Source organism: Protopterus annectens, chromosome 12.part0 (assembly GCF_019279795.1).
Source record: "Protopterus annectens isolate FY-2018-M chromosome 12.part0, PAN1.0, whole genome shotgun sequence".
NCBI classification, from domain to species: Eukaryota; Metazoa; Chordata; order Ceratodontiformes; family Protopteridae; genus Protopterus; species Protopterus annectens.
The window spans coordinates 670,783,128-670,809,318 of NC_056746.1; the positions used below are offsets into that span (position 1 = coordinate 670,783,128).

Consider the following 26,191-nt stretch of genomic DNA (forward strand, 5'->3'; position numbering starts at 1 on the left):
ATGAATGTCAGCAGGACTAAGACAGAATATATGTGTGTGAATGAGAGGGAGGATAAAGGAATGGTGAGGATGCAAGGAGTAGAGATGGCAAAGGTGGATGAGTTTAAATACTTGGGATCAATAGTTCAGAGTAATGGTGAGTGTGAAAGAGAGGTGAAGAAGAGAGTACAGGCAGGATGGAGTGGGTGGAGAAGAGTGTCAGGAGTGATTTGTGGCAGACGAGTCCCAGTAAGAGTGAAAGGGAAGATCTACAAGAGGGTAGTAAGACCAGCTATGTTATATGGGTTGGAGACAGTGGCATTGACAAAAAGGCAGGAGTCAGAGCTGGGTGTGGCAGAGTTAAAGATGTTAAGATTTGCACTAGGTTGTAATGTGGGTGGACAGGATGAGGCACAAGTATATTAGAGGGTCAGCCCAGGTTGAAAGGTTTGGAGACAAAGCTAGAGATGCAAGATTACGTTGGTTTGGACATGTGCTGAGGAGGGATGCTGAGTATATTGGGAAAAAGATGCTAAGGATGAAGCTACCAGGTAACAGGAAAAGAGGAAGGCCTAAGATAAGGTTTATGGATGTGGTGAGAGAGGACATGCAGGTGGTTGGTGTGACAGAGCAAGATGCAGAGGACAGGAAGAAATAGAAACAGATAATCTGCTGTGGCAAGCCTAATGGGAACAGCTGAAAGAAGATGATGATGAGCACTTTATGACAGGGAAAGAGCTCAGTAATATCTATGACTTGTGATAACACAACAAACAAGTTATGAGTTTCAGTATTACCCTATTACTATGGTAGATATTTACAGCTATCTCTATCTTAATTTTGTCTTTGAGTCATTCACTTTTAAGACCTGTTATCCACAGTAAGTTTTATATAAATAATGTTTTTTTACTATTTTTTGTCATTTTAACTTATGCCAGTTAATTATTATTAATTTTAGTCAGTTATTTAAACATCTGTTATTCCAAAAGTTTAGGAGTTAATTAAGGACAAATATGTCTTATGGGATATTTCTAAAAATCTATGTTAACATCTTTTGGGAATGACACACACTCACTATGTGCTAACACAATTCTTGTGAGGTTTTTTATTTAGTGGGAGTTTGTCATGATAAGATTTATTCAGAGGGCAAGTAAATACAAATGCTAAATGATTCTTTGATTTGTTCTGCCATTTTGAAGTTTTTATTAGTACTAATACAGATGACATGCTTAGGTATTATGGGTAATCATTTAAATTGTTAATAAAGCTAATGTTTCCTTAGTCTATTAAGCACTAAATTCAAATTCTATATATCCTAATATGTCTCTTGCTTCCTTAGTGAATAATTACTTTATAAATGTATGATGTTTCTAATAATAGTGCATGTTACTCATCTCTAAAACCTAACTGGAATCAATATCTGATTAATTGTTCATCACTATTACTTTTCTCTTAATTTATAATATATTCTCAATTTTTTACTTAGTTTTCATGGGCTTAAACCAGCAAAGGTTGATGGTTGGGATGAGAAATCTAGCAGTTTTAGTTTTGTTTGCTAGACTAGGAAAGTATCTCATTCCATGTATAGGGTGTTTTCAAGTTTATATCAGAGTGAAATATGTACATTTTTTGTTATTTAACTGTTTTTCTAGTTTTGAAATGTCTGACATTTTTTTTTATTTTTATCTTTCATGGGGAAAGTTATTTGGATTGAGATAAATAGAAATACAGCTGATGTTTTATTATCTATTCAGGAAGAGTATTATGTATACAGGATTATATTAATACAAGTTTTTTTTATTATTTGTTATCTTTAAAGAATTCTGATATGGATTTAACTTTGATATCCTTAAATACTAATGGCTTAAACAACCCATATAAGAGCACCATCCTACTAAGGTATCTTAAACTAAAAAAGCTCAAGTAGTTTTTCTCCAAGAGACACACTTTAAAATAAATTACACATTTATGTGGGACCCTAAGGAATACACAATACTTGCTCAATCTTCTTATAAAAATAAGACCAGAGGAGTAACAATTCTATGGAAAAAGACTTTCTTAAATCCCCAAATCATTTACAAAAATGTAGATAATGATGGACTCAAGGCCTTGGTTATACTAAAGTTTAATAATAGAATTTGGACCCTGGTTAATTTATACTGGTTCCCAGGTATGGGGGTTGGACTAGCTAAGAAACACTTATTACTACTTCTGAAGGTAATATTATACTAGGAGGTGATTTCAATTGTATCACAGATATTACAGAAACTACCAATAGGAAATCTCCTAGACTATTGTGCTCAGCCAAATAGTTAAAAAATGGACAGAAATGATTAAATTAAAAGATACCTTTAATGCTTTGGGACCAAATTCTTTACTATTCTCACACCAGGACTATTGACATGGTACCCAAGCTAGAACAGATAAAATTTATATTTCACAAGATCTTTATTCTAAAATCTTGAATTTTTCAATACAGCCTTGTGCCTTTTAAGATCATAATTCCCTCTTGTTAACAATACATTTGGAAATCAATCAATTTGTTATTACTTCAAGGATTCCTTCATATATCACAAAAATTAAAGACTTAAATCTTGGATAACTTCTGTACTTCAGCTTTTCTAAGAGATTTATTATAAACCTGAAGGAAATACAATTATGGGTTGGGATTCTCTTAAGGCCTATCTATATGGTAAAACCATTACTTGATACAAAAATAAAATTAAAGAATGGGACTCAAAGTTACAGCAACTCCAAAATCAAATATTATCTCTTAAATCTAATCAAAACTTTATTGCTACAGATAATAATAAGAAAACAGAAGAAGCAAATAAGAAATACAATGAGATATTATCCCATAAAACTAATTTAGCTATGGAAAAACTGAAATTAAATTCTTATGCTACCTCTCCTAATCATCTTCATAACCTATCTATGAAAGTTAAGATACAATCAAAAATGAATAACATTGATAGCATCTTTCATGAAGGGATAAGGAAAAAAGTCTCGGGCATAGTGGACATTCTGGAGGCTTTTAATTATCATTATGCAGAGCATCATAAAGATAAATTAAGTACAAATGAATGTGCAATGTTAGAGAATATAGTTCCCAACATAACAAGAATTACTGAGGAACTTAAGTTAGATCTACAAAAAACTATTTCTCAAAAGGAAATTATAGATGGGATTAAAGGAAGTAAGTCTAATAACGCACCTGGAATAGATGGCTTAATTATCAAAATTTATAGATTGTTTCCTTCTATAATCTCTCTCCTACATAAAACATTTCTTGAAGTTCAAACATCAGCATATATTCCTCCTTCTTGGAGATATTCTCTAATTTCCCTATATTAAAAGAGAACAAGGACCCTAATCATTGCAACTCATATAGAACAATTCTTTGTTGAATAATGATTATAAACTATTTATGTCAATTATGGTCAATACATTGAAAATACCCCAATCTAAAATAATTAATGAAGACCAAACTGGTTTCATACATAACAGGCATACACAGGATAATATTAAAAGAGTATTAACTCTGATAGATTACTTCAATAGAGGAAACCATAAAGCATTGATAATAGGTCTAGATATTCAAAAGGCATTTGACTCCTTAAATTGGGGTTATTTATTTAAAGTCTTACAGTTATTTAATTTCCCCCCTTTTTAAAACAATGATAAAGAAAATCTATGAAAATAATCTAGCATATGTCAAATTCAGTCCCTTTACTTCCAAAGCAATCCAAATCACTAGAGGTACTAAACAAAGATGTCCCATGCCCCCTATCCTATTTGCTCTGGCCATAGAAATACTTGCTACTTTAATACATAATAACCCAAAGATAAGAAGTATAAATATATATATGACCAATATATTTCTAAAATAATGATGTTTGCTGATGATGTCTTACTTACCTTACCCAACTCTAAGGAAGTGTTAGGTGAAGTGGATATAGTAACAATGAATTTCCAAAAAATCTCAGGACTTTCCTTCGACAAATCTAAATCAAAATATTTATTATTAAATAAAAAAGAACATACAGGTTGCAGTTAATCATATTATTGGAAACCAAGTTTCAACTCTAGACTATTTAGGAATAGTCGTGGGCAAGAATAAAGAGGAAAACTTACAGCTTAACTATGTTAAAGCCATAGACTTAATCAAGACATTAATAAGCAAATGGAATAATTTGTTTATAACATTTGATGATAGGGTACAACTGATAAAAATGGTTTTGTTACCTAAAATATTATATATAGCACAAGCCCTTATACTTCCACCAGGAAAGAAAATCCTTAAAGAAATCACTTCAACTCTGATGAAATTCCTATGGTACCCCAAAAGAAAGAGAGTGGCATATTCTCATCATATCAGAAAATGGGAACAAGGGGGGGTTAAAATTCCCAGAGGTTGAAACTTATATAAAGGCATCTATAATTAAAATAGTGATGAATTGGATAAATCCTAGATACTCTTCCAATTGGAAACAGTTACACTCCATTATACTAATGAATGAAAATTATTTATCAAAGAATGCTTTGGTAAGTGACAAGTATAAGATATGGCACTATTTAAGTTTAAATTTACAGTATAGTATAACAAAATTAACTAAACTAACACTAATTAATAATATTTTGATGTGTTTAGAAAATTTATTAACACAATATAAAATTGTGGCATAGATTTTTAATACCATTTACTATTTAAAGGGATTTCCTTGATAAAACACATAGAGAGATTTTTGGTTTATGGGAAAATAATAACCTATTTTGTTGGTTGCAATGTATTGAAAATCAACAATCTTTGAACACACAAAATATATTGGCCTATCCCCTAATGACTGGTTGGTTCTTCAGAGTGTCACAGCATACACTAAGAATCTGTGTAGAATAATACATAACTCATCCTTCAAAACCGTTCTTCAGAGTGTCACAGCATACACTAAGAATCTCTGTAGAATAATACATAACTCATCCTTCAAAACCGTACAACAAATTATAAACTGGATTTTTGGAATTTTATATAATAATATCAATGTTAAGAATGAATCATATCTATATAACACTTTAATTGTCTATAATACAGCTCCTAAAGTTTCTTGCTGACAATACCTAACCAAAGGGTTTCAAGTATCATTATCAATGGAAGATAAAACAAACATTTTATTTTCAGTTAAACTAGCTTCTTACTCACGATTCTGTGGGATTTTTCATTGGAAATTTCTACACAGATCCTTTTTGACACATGAGAAACTCTCAGAAATGAACCCTTCAAACAGCAAGTTATGTTGAAGATGTCATCTGTCCACTAATGCTGACTGGTCTCATATTTTTTATGACTGTACTAATATTAAACCATATTGGAATGAGATTAACAAATTTCTTCAAGCTATCTATACTGATATATTTGTTTTGGCAAAGTCTTTAATTTTATTGAATGTTGTTAGTAGTAATAATATGAAAAAATATGGCCTGTGTTTGTTGTGGACAATGTTAGCAATAGCCAGAAAATGTATAACTAGAAGATGGAACTGCAATGTAGCACCCACAATGGAGGAATTCCTATCATCACTGAAGAAGTACATACTAATGGAGAAAAGAACTAAAGAGTTAAGAACTTTTCCTAAGCCATTGGTTAATAGTCCATGAAGGAAAGTTTTGAATTTGATTGATACCCTACAGATGGAACCAAACTCTTCCTAACTATCATAATTTATTTATTAACTTATTATTTAACTACAAATGTTTTATCTGAATCCTTTTTGTCAGGCTAAATGTAAATACTGTAAATAGTTATTGAATGTTATGAATCTATTAAATTATTAGGTTATTTCATCAAATTAAAATTATTTGAGTAAAACAAAAACATTACTTACACAGGTGAGGAAGATACAGTGTTAAACTATGGATGGTAATCTCTGTGCCCAAAAGTGACAGGGAAAGTTTAGAACTAAAGAAGAATGTGCAAGAGCTGATGATGCTTCCAGATGTGAGTCAGAGGATCACAATTGCACATAGGTTCATAGGATCATAGGTAGGTACTAGGCTATTGGCCCTTGGGCCTATACAAGCCTAGCCAAAAACGTACCCTGGCTTTTGCCACCCAAGAAAATTATTTTCCTGTGGCCCTGTCGAGCTGAGCCACAGAGGTGATCCCTGGGGTAAATTTCCTATTTGCCATCCAATCATCAAGATTTTTCTTGAAGAGTGCTAATGAGGAGCTTTGTTTGATATAGATAGGTAGTTTGTTCCAGAGTATGGGAAGTCTCTGGGACAGGAATCTATCCCTCCATCATGTCCTGTTTATTGTGGTGACAAGGTTTAAGTCCCTAAAGCATGTAGCTCAGAGAGATTCGGATTTATTTAAGTGGAGCATGTCCAACAGCTCTGGGTTTGACATAGCTTTATATGTTATGCAGAAATCGCCTCTGAGTAGGCAATATGCGACGGAGTAAAGCTGGAGTTTTTTGAGATGGTCAGCATAGGGCATCTGTTTAAGGCCAGTAACCCTCTTTGTGAGGTATTTCTGCAGCCTTTCCAGTTGTTGTAGATATCTTGTGAGGTACATACCAAAAGGGGCATTGTACTCTATAATGGGTTTAATGAGTGATGAGTAGAGGGGAACAATGACCTCTTTTTTCCTGGATGAGAAACCTTTTGTGATGAGGTGTGCCATGTAGAAGGATTTCCTGACTACTGTGGCGATGTGATTAACAAAGGAGAGACTACTGTCCACCTGTGTCCCAAGGTCTCTTATCACACTTTTGGTGTTAAGTAGACTACCACCTATGTGGTAGCTCATGGGTACAGAGTTTTTACCAAAGGGGATGACAATGCACTTTTTGGCATTGAGCTTGACGCCATGGCTTTGACACCAGGCATCTGTCTCATTGAGGCCATTTTGTAGGATGTCCACATCATTAGGAGTTTCAATTATGCCTTCTAGTTTGCAGTCATATGTGAACTTTGTTAGCCAAAGACCTTCTGTGTTAGCCTGTACTTCAGAAAAGTAGATACCAAACAAAAGAGGACCCAGGACTGAACCCTGTGGTACTCCACTTGTCACTGGTCTGAAGTTGGATTTGGAGTCTGCTACTTTCACAGTGTGGGTTCTGTTAGTGAGCCAGTTGGCAACCCATCTTGTGACATAGGGATTTATACCTAGTTTAGTGAGTTTATCTATAATGATGGTGTCAAAAGCCTTGGCAAGATCTAGATAGGCTGTGTGAACCACCTTACCCTCATCTACGGCTTTGGTGACTGCTTCAAAGAAGTCAATCAGGTTTAAGAGACATGCTCTTCCTTCTACAAACCCGAACTGGGTGGGATCCAGAGTTTGGAGATTACCAATGTCTTTGTTTATAAGTTCCATGATGATACGTTCCATGGCCTTGCAGACCAGGCTCATTAGGCTAATGGGGTGGTATTTTCCAGGGTCCGTGGTGGCTCCCCCTTTGTGGAGTGGGATGACCATCACTGTGTGCCATTCAGTGGGCACACAGCCTGAGGTGAGGCTATGATTGAACATGGTGCTTAGGTGGTGTGCTAGTTCATTCTGTAGTTCATGTAGAACGCAGCCTGGGATGTTGTCAGGTCCCATGGATGCTGTGTTCTTGGCTTTGGAGAGTGTCGTTTTTACCTGCACAGCCGTGATTACAGGAACTTTGCATTCTTCTGGTATAGCAATGGGCCCTTTAGGGGGTGGGGGGGTAAAGTTAGCACTGAACCTGTCTGCCAGGATGTTGGCAATATTAGTTGGTTCTGTATATTTAGTGCCATTGTGCTGTAACTCAGAGCAGATCTGAGTGTTGCCATTGAGATTCTTCACGTAGCTGTAGAATGCTTTGTGGTTGTCTTTAGAATCAGTAGTGATTTTGTTTTCATAACTAGCTTTGGAGGATTTTATGAGGGATCTCAGCTTCTTACTGAGGCTGACCAGGGAGTTCTTCCAGTCATGGGATTTTACTCTTTTTTTGCAACAGTTTCTGTCTTCTGTTGTAGAGTTTGTTTATGGCAGGGGACCACCAGATTGGCTTCCTTTTTTTGGAGGATAGCATCTTGGTTCTGTTAGGGATAGCACAATCCATGCATTTGTGTAAGTGCTTATAAAGTGCATTTGTGTAGGATTTAGCAGTCGTACCTCTATTGTCTGTCTGCATGGGTGTTATGAAGTTTGCCACTTCTGTCTTAAGAAGCGTGAAGTTGGCTTTGGAGAAATTTTTTACAGTGGTTTCCCTAATCGGGGGTGGGGGTCAAAATGTGGATGTCTAGGCTGATTAGCTTTGGTCAGATGTGACCAATAAGGAATTGACTTCTGGTGTGGAACACAGGTCTCCCATGTCGGTAATGACCAGGTCTAGGACATTGCTGACCCTGGTGGGGGTGTGGATAAGTTGATCCCAGCCATTAGAATTTATGAATTCCAGAAAACATTGAGCAAAAGAGTTGGTACATGAGTAGTTTTCCATGTTAATGGTGAGGTAGTTGAAATCACCCATTATTAGGGTATTGGGTTGTACCCTAATATTTTCCAGTGTATCAAGAAATGAGGAGTGGGAATCCTGGGGCATGGTGAGGGATCTGTAGCAAGTTACAATTTGGATTGCGGTCTTGCCCAGAGTTAGTTGCACTTGGATAATCTCGGCTGCATTATGATGAGCAGCTAGCCTGGAGGTGTGGATATCCTTAATGAATATGGACACACCTCCACCTTTGGTGTTTCGGTCCAGGTTAGTTGGCCGAAAGGTGTGGTATGAAGTATAGCCTGGTAATGCAGTTGTGCTCTCTGAAGCCTTGAACCAGGTCTCTGTCACTGCACAGATGTCGATGTTCTTCATTTTAAGGAGTGCCTCGAGTGAATGCATCTTGAGGTTTAGACTTCTAGCATTGAGTAGCATTACACTCAGATTTTGCTTGCTTGTACCTGTTATGGTGGTAAATTTGTCATTTGAACCTTGCCTAAAAAAGGCACTATAGGGGTGGCAAGAGCCTTAGCCAGTATCCAGAATCCCAAGGGCAACAGGTGCAGACCATCTCTGGGAAAGCATTGTGGTCAGTCGATCATGTCATCCCAGGCAGACAGATACTGTGGCATGACTGGATGATGCCCATGACTGTAGGGTAGCAGGCTGCATGCCCACAGATGACAGTGATTCCATTTTATCAGTGGTGTTGCTGACCTGCAGCCAACCTCCCTGCATTAGGACCCACCTATAGCTACAGAAAACATGGTTTGTGTAGACAGATGGGATGATGATGATGATGATTGCAATTTATCTCATGAAGGCATGCATTTGTAAACTATGACCTCACCAACATTGTGTGCTTCCTGTTCATATACTCACTGGCACTGTGCACTTGGTGCATGTGCAAGTAATTTTATAAGCCACAGAGTGCACTCATAATTTCTAAGGAGATGTGAGCAACAGCTGATTGTGCCTGGATAACTGATCTGCACACCTTATGGTTAACAGCATGTGCCATTGCCATATAAGGCATGGTCCTGGAATCATGGCAGTGCCTAAGCCCAGACCCTCACACCTATTCCTTATGGTAGCTATGCATACTTCAGAAGCAATACATATTTTTGATACTTGTCATGTAGGTTATAGCACCTGCAGTCCAGAGTTGCCTGTAAGGACAGATGCGCAGGTGGATCTTGGTCATCACTTCTGTTAAAACATTCAGTGACATGTGCTAAACTATCCTGTAACTGAGACCACTAACCTTCTGCCTTCTTTCACTGACATACAGGTATTTGGTGCCATTGCAGCTGCTACAATCAAGCCACCCCCATGTATGAGACACTGTCCCTGCCATGGATAGTGACCGAGATCAAAAATTCTTCAGCCTTAGTGAGCCACTTCCCTGCTGGTAGTCTATTTATGATCATCCTGTCTGGTATAATGATGCATACTTTCCTTTAAACAGACTATCATTTTGGTTACCCTTTCTTAAACCTGTCGAAGGGACTTATTATGACTGTTGAAAGCTTTTACATCATGCACCAGTTTCTGATGTCTATGTTCAGAAATGCTTGTCTGTAGAACCTTTACCCAGGAAGCTCATGTTGTTCTTGCAGAGGGCCTGCATTTGCAACTCATTGTTTTAGCTAGTGAACTTTTTCAGTCATTGTATCGTTTAGGTGGTCAGGCCAACGCATTTACACCTATGGGTGAAAAGTCAGTCAGTAGGCACATATAGTATGGTATAACACATCCTCACACAACTCTGAGATTACATTACAGTGGGGAAAAGGGTAAATTCCCCGATCTCCACTGTACCACGACCTATATGCAGAAGCTTTGACATTTTGGAAAGTCAGTCATATGGTCTCGACCATATGAAGTTTGACTTTCTGATGACTCAATCTTCTGAACATGTTCCATATAAATGTATATGTATGTACTACTTATTAATCTGCACAAACATTTTAATGTGACTAAAGTTCTATTTCTGCTGATGAACTAATACAAAATATTTATTATAAGGTATTATCTCTTCTCACGGCTCCCACCCTGAAAGTCTCATACAATTAAAAGGGCTGCATCCAGTTGGGAATTTTTTTTTTTAAATAAAAATAAAATGGACAGCCACACTGGTCTACCCTCAATAACAAACTTAACTAAGGTTACTACTTTTTCTAAAGTATTTCTGCTTAAACTGTTTAATTCAGCCATACTGGGTCAACAGCACCAAACTTCCCAGCCCTTAAATAAAGGCTCCTAATGCTAAAAGGTTCCACCAAATTGTACTGTTAAAGTTGCTGTCTGTGTTTAAAAACAGAACACAGATTAGAATTTAAAACAAGTACAAAAGCAAGAAAAAAGCCTCTTACAGTTGCTGAATGTGTTTAAAAACAGAACATAGATTAGAATTTAAAGCAAGTATACATTATAAAGCACATTCTATCATCCATAAAGAAAATACTAACCTTTGGTGATAAACACCCTAATCCAGGCCCTTTCAAAACCAAACAGATATCTGACCTGCTGATTCTTAATATCAACATAAGAAGTCTCACCAACAAGATAGCTGAACTGTGTGCATTTATAGCCCACTACACTTCTGACATACTGACAATCACAGAAACATGGCTAAACCCTAGCATCCAAAATGAAGACTTCCTCCCCCCCCAGGTTATAATACCTTAAGATTGGATAGAGTAGGCAGAAAAGGAGGTGGGATAGCCATACTCTTTAAGAACACACTGAACCTCCAACTCCTCCATACACACCACCCACATTTCTAAATGCTGAAACCTTGTTTACTGTCCTTTCCATAAATAAAACTAAGAAAATTAATATTCTTTGCTGCTATATACCCCCAGGTAACAACTCTCTCATTATAGAAGAAATCCTACACTGGACAAAAGATAACCTACCACAAGAAACTATCCTATTAGGTGACCTAAATACTGACTGGACAGCTTGTGATTCCAACAACCCCACTAACCATTTTATTCTGTATGGGTTCTCTCAACTGACTGAAGAGCCCACTAGAATAGATAAAAAAATAAAAAAAAAATCTATTCTTGATTGGACTCTGATCATCTACCCCTAACAAAACTACCAGGTAGGTTGCCTTCCAGATGGTCTCAGTGACCACTTCCCCACATTCCTACTATGCAAACATTCCACCCTACCCAAACCCATTGTTTCCAAACTAATACGGGATAACAGCAACCTTACCCCTCATAATCTCAATACTGTTCTCAGCCACTGTAACTGGGAACTACTAAAACCCTTGGATTATACCAGGCAGTTGACTGCTTTAATACTACTTATATTAACGTTCTTAACAAACTTGCCCCTAGTAGGAAAATTAGAGTGAAAGCTAACTATGCCCCTTGGCTAAGTAGGGACACTAAAGCCCTACTAAAAGCCAGAGATAAAGCCTGGAAAATCTGGAAAAGAGAAAACACCACCAGTTCCAAGAAAATCTATCAACAGCTTAGAAATCAGGCCAAGGCTCAAACTAAACAAAATAAACAAAACTACTTCCTCAGTGCCCAAAACAAATACTCAAAAAATCCACAAAAATTCTGGCATTCTATTAACTCCTTACTAAAACCAGGCAAAACCACTACTCCAGCTCCAAACTCTACAGATAGTAATTTAGACATAGCCACTCAATTTAACCACCACTTCACAAAATCCATCCTGGCTTTATCCAGCCAGTTAACCAATCATAGTCCATCACATACCCAAACCAATCAACCAGAAAATACTCCCTCCTTTACTCTATCACCTGTCCTCACATCTACAATTAAGAAACTATTTCTAAAACTTAAACCCACCACTCTTGCAGCCGATAACTTACCTGCTACCTTCATAAAAATGGCCTCTGACTCTCTATCTTATCCCATCTCCATCCTAATCAACCACTCCATACAGGAATCCTATATTCCCAAACTCTGGAAAGTATCTTATATTATTCCTCTTCATAAAGGGGGTAACTCCTATGACTTCTCAAACTACCAACCCATTGCCATCTTATACCCCCTATCTAAAATTCTAGAGAAATGTTTCCATTTGCAAGTCATGAAATTCCTGAACACACATCAGCTCCTCTCTACCATGCAACATGGCTTCTGGCCTCATCACGGCACAACCACTGCTCTTCTTTCATTCTCTAATCTAGTTAACCTTCACAGGAACAACAACAAATATACATCAACCATTTTCTTGGACCTCTCAAAGGCATTTGACATGATCTCTCACTCCATTCTGCTCGATTATCTAGCCTCACTATCTTTCACCCCATCTACCATAGCCTGGTCCAGAAACTACCTATCTGACAGGCAACAATCTGTCCAATAGCAAGGAGCACTATGCCCCCAACTTCCAACTACCATAGGAGTCCCACAAGGCTCTATACTGGGCCCACTTCTCTTTTCTATTTTCACAAACAACCTGAATAGCTCTACCCACTTTTTCAATACACAGATGATTCAACCCTGATCTGCACTGCCTCAGCTCCCATCATTCTACAGCAACTTAGCCAGGAAACCTTTAACTCTGTAGAAAAATGGGTCTCAGGTATCCAACTAATCCTAAACCCCAATAAGACAAAACTACTGCTATTTTCCCCTAACAAATCAAAATCTCTCCTCTCCTTTTCCATCACCTCTAAAAATGGCACTACCATTTCCCCTTCTGACCACACCAAACTTCTTGGTGTTGAAATTGACAACAATCTTCACTTTGATATCCACATCACACTAACCATCAAATTGGTTCACAGAAAAATGGGCACACTATATAGGCACAAAAACTTTCTCTCACACCAAGCAAGAGTCACCCTTGCCAAGAGTCACCTTCTGCCCACACTACTGTATGCAGTACCTATTTTTACCCATATTAGAAAAACTGACCTAAACAAGCTAGAATCCTGTGACAATAAGATAGCCAAACTTGCTACAAACTCCAGTTACAGAACACATCACTGTGTTGCACTAAAATAACTAAAATGGCTAGAGTTACCACAACTACTTAACTACCACCAGCTAGTTACTGCATATAACATCCTTAAGTACCCTGAAAAAAAACATCTATTTCCAATCTTCTTACCCATTACACTGCAAATTGGCATCTCCAATCTAGTGACAAATCTCTCCTCTGCATCTCAGGACAAACAGTACTGCAGGCAAAGTGCTCTTTTCCCACACCGTTGCTAAAAACTGGAATTCCCTCCCCCATTTTCTGACCATTGCCTCTACCACCCCACAATTCAAAAACTCCCTCAAATCACATCTACTAAACACCTGGTTATGTATTTGTATCACTTAACCTTTACTCTCCCATCTCCCCCGTTCTTTTTCCAACTTCCAAGCTACTCACTTTAACCCTCTACAGTATTAAACCCAGCCAATAACTCTGGCTATTAGTTGCTACTTCTCATAGTGGACGATTGCTTCTCTTTTTGTCACAATCATTATGCACCTGCACATTAAATGGAATTCCTGACTGATTCTCCTGGAAAAATGTCTTTTTCCATTTTATTTTATATATTTTCAGTGTTTGTCTGGCAAAATGTCTAACTCCATGTTGTATTATTTAAATTAACTTTGTATAACACTGTATAAATTTGCTTCACTTGTTTTTTTTTTTTTTTTTTTTTTTTTTAACAATGTTTCGGAGCTTTTCTCCCCAGGCCCCCACTGTAAATGGACCTTGTCCAGTTGGAATTTCCCAGTTAACAAATGTAAAATAAATAAATAAGTACTGCATACTGCTGACATGGTCTAAAGGCACTGGCACCTTTTAGGCTGTCCCCCATAGTAATTTGGCTCCCTCCATATTGTTAAAATTAGCTTGTTTGCCCCAGTATCTTCTTTATTACACCTAAAGTAATACACTAAACACATTAATTTCACTCTGCTCTCCCTCAGATAACCATGAAAATTATACCCTGCAGCTATAAAATTAACTTGCAAGTGTATAAAATACAGCTTAAACATAGTCTAGAATTTGGTGATAAAAACAAATTAAAAATACAGCCAAACATGCAACCATACATACCAAAAGCCTAAGGAAATACTTGGAGTCAATGTTAGGCCAGCTCTGCTTGCCCTCACTGTGCTCAGGCTTGCTCCACTCACCTCCCTGCCCCCAATATCCATCCGCCCTCACTAGTGCTACATTTAAAGTACATTTAGCCACTCCCCTCATGCTAAGTACCAATCAGCGCCTTATACATCACTGAACAGTCCTCCCCTTAACCCATTTCCTTCTCTTCCATTCTTCCCACCCTGTTAGCACACTCAACCATCAAAACTGGCCTGCCCCCTAACAAAATGTAAACAAGTAAAAAAATACTAATTACCCTACTGCCTATACTATTTCTATTTTATCATCTTACTGCCTATGAGCAAAATCTTGACTGTGGTATTCACTACCCAAATGGTCAAACAGCCACCCACAGCTTCACACATAACACCAAACACTTTACCATCCTCAACACACTGAATCTACTACCCTCAACAAAAAATTTCACTCCCTGTAAAGCCGCAAAACATAATCCTAAAGACAAATACTATATAAAACTTATAAACAAACTCCTGAAGCTTAGAGTATCCTGTCACTATAACCTTATAACACATTGGGTCATCCATCCCAACCCTGGCCCACCCACACCCAATAACCTTCACTCCCCTACCACAACCCCCACAGTCAAGCTACCCCTTTCTACTCCCACTCGTTCCCTCCTAGCATTTCACCTAAATATTAGAAGTATTAACAATAAGATTCCCAACCTACATGCCCTCCTAGAAACCCACTCCCCAGACATGTGTCTTATGGAAACCTGGCTAAAACCTAGTACTACTGATAATGAAGAAACAGGAAACCAGAAACGAAACACACAGAGCAGGCACCTTAGAGTCGATAGTCCAAACCACTGGTACAGTGTATTCTTAAATATAATGTTAAAAAGGTTATGTTCTTGTAATAAATAGTTCACCAAAACTCCGTAGCAAGCATAATAGCTAAAAGAATGAGTACTAAAACATGGTGAACTATTTATTACAAGAACATAACCTTTTTAACATTATATTTAAGAATATACTGTACCAGTGGTTTGGACTATCGACTCTAAGGTGCCTGCTCTGTGTGTTTCACTACTGATAATGAGATACTACATCCAAAATGTAATATTCACTGGTTAGACCGTGCTACAAGGAAAGGAGGTGGGATAGCAGTCCTTTACAAAAATACTCTAACTGTTAATAGAGACGCTGTTCAACTACCCCAATTCAATAATGCAGAACTCCTCATAACCAAACTACAGATTAACCAGAACAAATGCTTGAACATTTTCTGTGATTACATTCTGCCAGGCAACAACTTAAATATCCTAGAGGATATCCTATACTGGTTATCCACTACCTATCCCCAAGAAACCATAGTTCTTGGTGACTGCAATACCGACTGGCACTCCTGCTCCACCGAACCCCCCCCTTGTAAACTTATATGGGTGTAAACAGACCATAACCTCTCCCACTAGGATAAACAAACTGACCAACTGGGAAAGTGTCCTAGACTGGATCCTAGTTAAGAATCAACTCCAACTGTACACAGCTGGCACTCTCCCTGATGACCTTAGCTACCATTTGCTAACCTATATCATAAAACATAAGGCGGAAAACCTTCACCAGACCAAATATAAAACACTTAGAAACAGGAAAAACTTTGACACTGCTATATTTCTAAATGAACTAAAAGCAGTTGATTGGTCAAAACTAAAAAATCTAGCATTAGAAGAGGCTATAGCTCACTTTAACACTAAATTCCTTAGTATCCTTGATTCCAATGCTCCAGCACATACAATAAAATCTAGATCAAACACAACACAATGGCTCACAAAAGATACCAAATCTAAAATCAAAACTAGAAACAGAGCCTGGGCCAGCTGGGGAACAACTAAAGCCCCACTTGACAATGTAAAATATCGTCAACTCAGGAATGATACAAAAAAAAAATCTGTTTTACTAGATAAAAAAGCTTCTACCAAAATATCCTACAAAAATACCAAAACAACCCTCAAAAGTTCTGGGCAGGCTTAAATCAACTACTTCATCCAGGTCATTCTACCACCCCAGCCCTGGCTAACCACACACATAGTTCCCTAGAGACCATAGCTGGCACTTATAATAACTTTTTCACTGAAGCAATCCAATCCATAGTAAATCAACTAACCCCCACAAACTTAAACCACACCCCTAATCTACCCACTAATTACCTCCAATTTAGCTTCCAACTGATATCCACTAGTTTTATCAAAACACTTATAAAAAAACTAAAACCTACCATCCTCGCTGCTGACCTCCTCCCTGTAGCGTACCTACAAATAGCTGCAGATGCCATTGCATATTCCATATCTATCCTTATCAACAGAACCTTATCCGAAAGTGCTATCCTCTGGACAATATCCCATGTCATCCTACTCCATAAAGGTGGTAGTTTTACAGACATATCCAACTATAGACCCATTGCCATTCTTTCCCCACTAGCCAAAATAATGGAGAATTGTGTACACAAGCAACTAATTTAATACCTTACATAGAATAACTTACTATCCAACTTCCAGCATGGTTTCAGGCCATACCACAGCACCACCTCAGCCCTTCTTTCCTTTACTAATGCCATAAACCAAAACAGGAATGACAATAGGTTATCCTCCACCCTCTTCTTGACCTATCAAAAGTCTTTGACATGGTCAACCATGAACTTCTCATTCTTTTTCTAAAATCTATTTCCCTCAATAAGCATGCAATCCAGTGGTTCCAGTCCTGCCTGCCTGGTAGACAACAAGTGGTACTATGGCAGGGCAAACTCTCCAGCCACCTACCTCTCACACTTGGTGTCCCTCAAGGCTCCATACTAGGTCCACTGCTCTTCTCTATTTCTATCAGCAACCTTCACACTGCTATCCCTAAAGCTACCTGTATTCAATATGCAGATGATTCCACTCTGATCTGTTCAGCCACCTCCCTATCTGAACTGCAAATCCTAACCCAAAATACATTTAACACTATTGAGAACTTACTGCTGAACCCCAATAAAACTATACTTCTATTCTTCACCCCCACTGGTACATCTGCAACACCTTCATTCTCTGTCACGTCTAATAATGGTACCACTATCTCCCCAGATCAACAACACCAAACTTCTAGGGGTTATCATAGACAATAATCTCAAATTTGACCTACAGGTCAACAAAACCATACAGACCATCATTAAGAAGCTTGGATCACTGTATAGAAACAAGACATTTTTAACCCCACTGGCTAGGACTGCAACTGCCTGGTCACTCCTACTTCTACTCTTTTATATGCCTCACCTGTACTCTGAAACCTCAACAAATCCGAACTAGGTAAGCTGTACCATAGCTACAACCATATTGCCAGATTCACCACTGGCTCCACCTATAGAACCCACCACTGCCAGAACCTGAATCAACTAGAGTGGCTAGAACTGCCCAGCTTAATTCAATTAAATCAGCTCTTAATAGTGCACAAAATTCTGTACCACCCTGAGGATACCTCCACCTTTTAAATATTATTAAACCATATAGCAACCGGAGATCTCTACGGTCAGCCAACAAACTACTGGTCCAAACCCACAAAGCTAATAACTCTGCTGGTTAATCCCTGTTTACCAACTTTGTTGGCAACACCTGGAATTTGCTGCCAAGCTATATAACCCTACAATCTTCCAAAAGTCTCTTCAAAAAAAAACCTCAAACAGTATATCAAAGTGAACTGGCTTTGCCCATGTACTAACCCTGATTAAGTTATAAACTGAAAGCATAATCTGTAAATATCATAACATGCAACTATGTCACCAGGCTCTATATCCAATATGACATCTCTTGCTTTTAATTGTGTCTGTCCATGAGAATTGTGAGTCCCTACTAGTGAACACTACTAAACTTTTGTACATAATCACTTTGTTTTATATGTACTAATGTTATATAACTTCCTGTGTAATCTATGTAAGTTTGTCTATTTGGAGCTTTTCTCCCCGGGCCTCCACTGAAAATGGACATTTATCCAGTCGGAGTATCCCGGTAAACAAATGTAAAATAAAAATAAATAAATAATGTTATCATACTACACTGCATGCTCTGAGGCTAATCTTTGGAACATGCAAAAAGAGTAATTTTTTCAGGGGGGCAAGCTACCCTGTACACCTCATGCCCTGCTAATAATATATATTAACTCTAGGATCACACAGTTCCTGGGAAAGGTGAGTATTCCCATATCCTATGGATGGTCGATCATGCAATCTATTATTCATCAGTGTTGTCATCCAAAGTATGTCGACAATACAGAGATCAATTTAGCTTAAAATTGATGTAAGGCAAAGAACCCTTCTATATCTATATCTGTTCTGGATATATATATGTATATATATATATATATATATATATATATATATATATATATATATATATATATATATATATATATATATATATATATATATATATATATATATATATATATATATACACATACATATGGGTACTTACCATTGAAATACTCATTTGGTCAATAACATTATATGGGTGTTGAAAACAGCATCTGCACAAATCAATGGATGTATATCTGAATGAATGCAATATGGCTGAATGCAAGTTTTATAAAATGAATGTTTAACTCAGAATGTGGTAGCTGTAAACATGCACAAGATTCCTTTATAGCAGTTAATAAATATGTAAGTACGTTAGTTAGGTTATAGGGAGCCTGTTTAGTACTGTGTGCATTGTTTTCTTTTGTCTCGAGTAGTGGTATTGATAGGGAAAGATCTTTTAGTAATGAAGTGCATAGCATTGTGGTTAGGTGAAGAGTTAGAATTATAGTTAGCACACATGAGCAAGGTGGTGGTGCAATGGAGGAAAGCTAACTATTAGCCTATCTCTGCAGACTATGTTAAAAACACCCCTTTTCTAAAAGTAACACTATCCAGACAACGCTTGATTTTTGTTTAGTAGCTGGAGTTTCCTGATAGTGGGAGAGAGGTTTTCAAAACTTAACATTCTCAGACAGAGCCTGGGTGGCATAAATGCAAGTACAGCAAGATCCAGAAATAAGAAATTACAATAACACAATAAATGTTGGTTCCAAAAGAAAGAAAAAGAGAAACCATACATGTATGCAGTACAGTATAAATAAATAAATAAATAAATAAATAAATATATATATATATATATATATATATATATATATATATATATATATATATGTGTGTGTGTGGGGACTGTGTGTGTGTGTGTGTGTGTGTGTGTGTGTGTGTGTGTGTGTGTGTGTGTGTGTGTGTGTGTGTGTTTGTAAATAAAGTTCCACCTTGATTTTACCACTTTTGACTTTGTCCAATTTAATAGTAAGTAATTCAGATTTTGTCCATTTGTTCTATTTTGTGAGAGGAAGTGCTCCATATTTTGTGGATAAAAGTTGAGAACTATAGATCAATCTCTGCTAAAGTGTTATCATGGCTTCCAGTTCTGCTAAAGTATCACCATCGCTTCCAGTGCAATGTATCACTGCTACAATCCAGCCTGAAAACAACATATCTACTCAAGGTTTCTTATGACTAAGCTGGAAAATGTAGTATGTGAATTTAAATATTATCGAATATAAATGTATCTAATATAAATGTAATGTTACACTTGCTCCTCTTTACGTAGGACTCTCCCTTGTTGGACAGTTGCATCCTATGAAAAAACATGGAAAATGTCAATTGCTCTTGATATTTCAGGGCAAGAAACATTCTTCTAGGTTTCTTCTAATAGTGGCATAACGCAATTATTTTGTGTTTGAAGCACCTTTAATATAATACAATGCAGCAGGAGCATCTCAAATTCCACATTAGCTAGCTTTCATTTTCACAAATAGTGAAGTATAAGTCTTTGAATTGATTATTGATGTGCTTTCTCCTGCAAAATTTCACATTTGCATTAGAAATTTCCCACTATGAATAGCTGAAAAGGTAGCAACCCTAGATAAAATGGAAATATAACAAAGGTACCTAAACAAATTAAAGGATAAATAACCAGGGATTTGTTACAATGAGCCTGGTAAACATGTACTTAAAACCAGATGCAGGATCCAAACTTTTTTTTTCCACAGGCTAGATATGAGACAGAAAAATTTAACAGGAAAACATTTCAATGTACCCATGCAGAGCCCAGCAACAACAATTTTGTTATCCAGTCTTTTTCATAATCTCACACATGCTGCATAACTACTTCTTTGCTCAATAATTCTAAGCAAAGCCAAAAATAATAGGAATAAACAAGCCTAAGTCAGGAACAAGCCTTACATATTAGTCTAATTCTCTTAAAATGTTAATAGAACAGCATGTTTCACATCAACATGCATTTTCTTTACAATAAGATGCATGAAACTCTAATGTCAGATATTAACAACCTATTGTAATTCTCAGTGAATGATCAGAAAAATCTAACATTTTACAAGGTACAGGACAAAATTATGAAGCAAAATCAGGGACACTCTGCCAAAATCTGTGGCGTTGTGAGATATGATCCAGCAGTGTTTAGTGGTAATGAGTAAAGTCCCCCACAAAAATGTGCTCATCTCCAAATTTGGTAATGAAGCTGTCCTGAATTATTTTCCTTACTTTTCAGTCATCAGTATAATCAGTGACATAGCTGTATGTCATAAAAGATGTTAACGTTTATGCTTTGAGTGAAACAGTACTGTATAATGGCATATCTATGTATATGTATGTGTGTGTGCATGTTATACATATTATAAACACACTATGCACACAAACATGCACATATATACCTGCTGTTAATAAGAGAGAACATTATATTTTACTTATTTTTTCAGCCTGCTGACTGCTGTCTGTCTAAGATTACATTACATTAGCATCTGGGAATTTGTCCTTATCTTGGTGTTGTAGAATCCCAAAGCTGATATCTATCTATCCATATATATATATATATATATATATATATATATATATATATATATATATATACATATACACACACACACACACACACACACACACACACACACACACACACACACACACACACACACACGCATGCACACACACACACACACACACACACACACACACGCACACAGACACACACACAGACACACACACAGACACACAAAATTTTAGTACTGCTATAATGATTAATTTTATCTCTGCAATATGAGGTTGAGAGTGCCTAGTAGTTACCAACTTACAACTTTAAGTTCATTTTTGATTATCTGTAATAGTTAATGGCCCACTTGAAGCTAATTTAGAAAATATAGGAGTATACATCATACTTAAATATATTTTTTTATCTTAAAGGTGTATCATTTGGTCATGGTGAGTCATGGAGACAAATGCGAAGATTTACAATAGCCACATTAAAGGACTTTGGGATGGGAAGAAGCAAACTGGATGAAATGATGCTTGAAGAAAGCACATATCTCATTGAGGTTTTCAAGTCTCATAAAGGTATGACATTAAAATATGAAATTAGAGTTTATTTGCAAATTAATCTTTTAAAAGTAATAAAGTATATGAAGAGATTAGTCCCAGCAGAATGTGCTTAGTGAGTGGGTTAAGACCCAACAATTGTTAATGCAATTCTATTGCCAGCATTATCAAGTCACTGATATTTTTCATACAGTAATGTATAAATGGCACATCTAAATATCTTTTGCAGCAAAGAGAAGAAAAACAGAGATTTGCAAAGAATTTAACAATGAATTTATATATCACTGTGTGACAATGCACGTTATTATGAATTTGCTTCTTTCCTACAAAAAGCTAACAAGTGTGATATGTTCTATACCATCCATGTTAGCAAGGGAATATTATACTTTTGTTATTGTTTATTATTTTCATTTCTGGATAGATAAGCAGTAGTGGTATTCTAAATTGTTAAAATAAAAAATATATTGATTTTTGAGAACTATGATCTCCTAGTATCTACACATGATAACATTATGCAGTTGGGGTTCTAAATTCATAATACTGCAAGACAGACAGAAGAATTTTTTTGGTTTGTTTTTCTTCTGCATTTATAGCATATATATTTAAAACAGCTGTATTTATTTTCCTGTAATTAGTGAGCTTTCAGTTGTTTAATGGAAGATTTTATTTGGTTGACTTTTTTTTATTTTTCTGGTATACTGTTCCAGCTTGCCAGAGAATTTGCTGAGAACATGTATCTCTTGTAGGATCAAGGGTATGACTGTATCACAAACTGCAGTATAACTCTTAGCTGGTATGTTAGAAGAGTAACAATACTGAACACACAGCCTTGTTATAATGTTGAGATGTTAAATGTAAGGATATTAGTCATTTTCAAGTTTACAGTAACTAGTTTTAAGACTAGAAGTATAAAACTAAAAGTGATAATTTTTGTACAGATAAAAATGGATGCCAACACTTTCACAACATGCCAACAGTGTTTAACAAAAATAGTAACCATGAGCGCACACTGGATATAAGTGTTAATTTTTCTGGGGTGATCCATTAGCAAGGCCTGGTTAAGTGGCTTGCTCAAAATTACATGGTAAGCCAGTGGAGGTTGTTGAACTTATATCCAGAAGGTCAGCATTTTTGGGGTCAGCCCCAGATTATCAAAAAGTTATGCATTTTCAGTGCAGGAATATCTGTTGTCATTTAGTGTAGTTAATGTGTTCTGTGTTAGTTGTTATAGAGGAAACACTGCTATGTGTTGCAATGTCTCATGAAACCTGTATCAGAAGTCAAACTAGTTGTAGCCATGTCAAAGTACTAAATGAGATTTTATCTTTCGTCTGTCTATCTGTCCAGAAGTACATTGTATGTCCAAAACTGGATACATAATGATCAGAGAAAAGATCGTTCACTGGCCCATCAATAATTCTGCAAGTAATGTTGCATCTGTGGATATTCATACTATATGTGACTGTCTGGCCCGTCTTTTCTATGTTACCTGTCTCCTGATGTTTTCTGTGCTCATTTAGATATATCACATTCTCTGGAGTGTATGCCCTCTTTGTTAAAAAGTCTATTTTCCTGAAGCTGTAATGTTAGCATTAGTAGAAATTGACTCAGATGTTTTGTATCTTGAATTACTGCAGTGCTTTGTGCAATTCTGTGGCATAGCCAACTAAAGCCCTGAATATTGTCTAGAAGACCTGAGATTGATTGGTGGCTTGGCACTGGATGAACTGAACAGGGGAGGGTGGGAGTGATCTGCATACATTTGCATACCCATACTGGTGGGAGAGAGGTAGTGGTCTCTGCCTACCCACTATCCCATGCAGCTGGAGGTTTCTGTGTTCACAGTGAGTACATGACTAGTGGACATGGGCTTGGTCATCCCATGTCAGAAATGGTAGGTTTTCAGGATTATGTTTGGGAATATGCACACAGCATGGGTGGTAATCATAAGATGCCCCCATAATGACCTGGGTGCCCAAATCAGCCAAAGGAGGTTAGGGCCTCAACAGAAAATCTCAGTAGCGGCATGCATGATGGCTAAACAGTGTGCTTTCAACAAATGGGTAAAGGAGGACCAGCTGACAGAGAAGCTGCATAGTCAGTAGGCAGTGCAGAGAAAAAGATCGACATGTTTATTTGTTATTTTGGACCATGCTCTGTCCTGGTCTCATTTGATTTCTTGTGCTAAGACTCTGCAGATTGGCAATTTTCTAAAAAACAGTAAAGGGAGTTATTCTTTTTTTTATTGTGATTATCTTTATGAGTATAGGATATTTGCAACTGTGATGTTTTTTAATTATTTTGTTCTTCCTTGTATACAATTATATTTTGCATAATCTTTGTAACAAATTTTTGTTATTTCATGCTTTTTGCCTTACTTAATAACTGTTAAGAAACATGCTTAATGTGCTTGATTTCAGTTTTACCATAGCTGACATTACATAGGGCTTTTATCTGCTTAGAGGTTTATTCCCTTCCAGTTTTTTGCTATTTACATAAGACTTCAGCTTTTGTTATTCCTTATTTAAGTTTCTTGCACTGTTTATGGAAATTCAGATCTAGTTCTTCAGTCTGGTATTATTATTATTATTCACTTGTTACTCTACCTTATGTTTATCCATTATACCTTTGATTATAATACACAACTACTATTTTTGTTCAGCTTAATTTCCTTTACATTTTTGTTAGCTTCCCAGAAATAAAAGGTCTAAAATTGTTCACTATTAATCTTTGTAGTATACCATCCTCAGCATACCTTTTACTAAGTCCTTCTCTCTGAACATAGTCAATCTATTTCTTGGATAAAGGAGAAATATAATTTTTGCTTAGCCTATATTATTTAGTCATCTCTGTTCCAAAGAGTGCACTCAGTATGTTTAATGTCATTTCTATGAACAGCAACTTGTGAATACTTTAACAATATTGACAATATTCTTTTTCAGTTCATTATATTTGTCCAAATATTTGCACCATGTATATATAAGTACACACTATAGGAACTGAAGTTGAATGTTTAGTTAATGTTGTTCTTCTATATCAGGCTTTGTTATAACTTTATTTAATCTGTAACCATATGATGTCAATGTGGAGCTTTTCTCTATGGGCCTCCACTGAAAATGGATATATTTTCACAGTAACACTTAACAAGTAAACACATGTCAAATAAATAAAAATATGTTTTCAGACATTTAAATTTAGCTTTAGTGAAACAGATATTATGTAGATACAACTGAATCATGCTAAAAACCTAATGATATAATTCCACACTTGACTGTGTCCAAATACAGTTTATATCAAAGTCATACACCTGCACCTAGAGCTCGAAGTGGGGTACAGCCACTTGTATATAACCAAATTAACATCTCATTATTTGTTTCTCACCTTTATCTGAGAATGAATCAAATTCAGCAGTTTATGAATGCCTTAAACTGAAGTCAGACTTAAGATTGCTGAGCATTATCAACCCCATCCAACTACTAAGCTGTAATAAGTGAGGAAATAAAAGCTATTTTAAGTAAACTTAATTGCAGCAATTCATTATTGATTAGTAATTATATTGTAAACTGGGAGACCAGTGCCAACTTCTTACCATTCACAACTTTATAGATTATATTTTTTTGCCAATAAGTAACTCAGCTTACATAATCAAATCAAGTAGATGGGGATTATTCTGTTCTTGACTGGTTATGTGCAAACCAGCTTTTAAGATTTGTAACACTGCTGGCTGTTGGTCTTTAGTTTAGTGATGACTGCATATTATGGTCTGTTGTTTCAGCTAAGAAGCAACATTCTAGCACAAATAATAATAAAAAAAAAAAACAGAAAAACAGATTGACTCAGTTTAAATATGAATTGGCAGCTATTGACTGGACTCTGCTCTGTGGGTTGATTGTAATAAGAAAGGAACTACCTTTCTAAAATAAAAAAGGGTTGTGGATACTTTAATACTGGGGTTAATGAGAGAACTAAATACAAGTATCAGTGAATGTAAAACAGTCTATGGTCCTAATGCTGATTATGATCTTTATGCCACACTCAGAACACAATAAAACATCTTGCAAATAAATATAAAGAAAGACTTTCTTTTTTTATAAAAATGTTTTAATAATTTAACATATTTACATTATATATACATAACAGAAGAAATTCTACATTGTATATTATTATACAATGATAGGAATACATTTAATCATCAAAGTAATCTTATACAGTTAACACATTAAGAGTCTTGGCATTTC

General features: G+C 36.4%; 1 protein-coding gene across 2 annotated transcripts in view; it reads left to right on the plus strand.

Moving 5' to 3' along the window:
• LOC122816774 (cytochrome P450 2K1-like) overlaps positions 1 to 26,191 on the plus strand; it is a 622,507-nt gene that overhangs the window by 122,434 nt on the left and 473,882 nt on the right. For both annotated transcript variants that reach the window (XM_044089791.1, XM_044089792.1), the window contains exon 3: positions 21,822 to 21,971. In XM_044089791.1, coding sequence (XP_043945726.1) covers positions 21,822 to 21,971 — 150 coding nt within the window. The remainder of the gene's footprint in view (positions 1 to 21,821; positions 21,972 to 26,191) is intronic.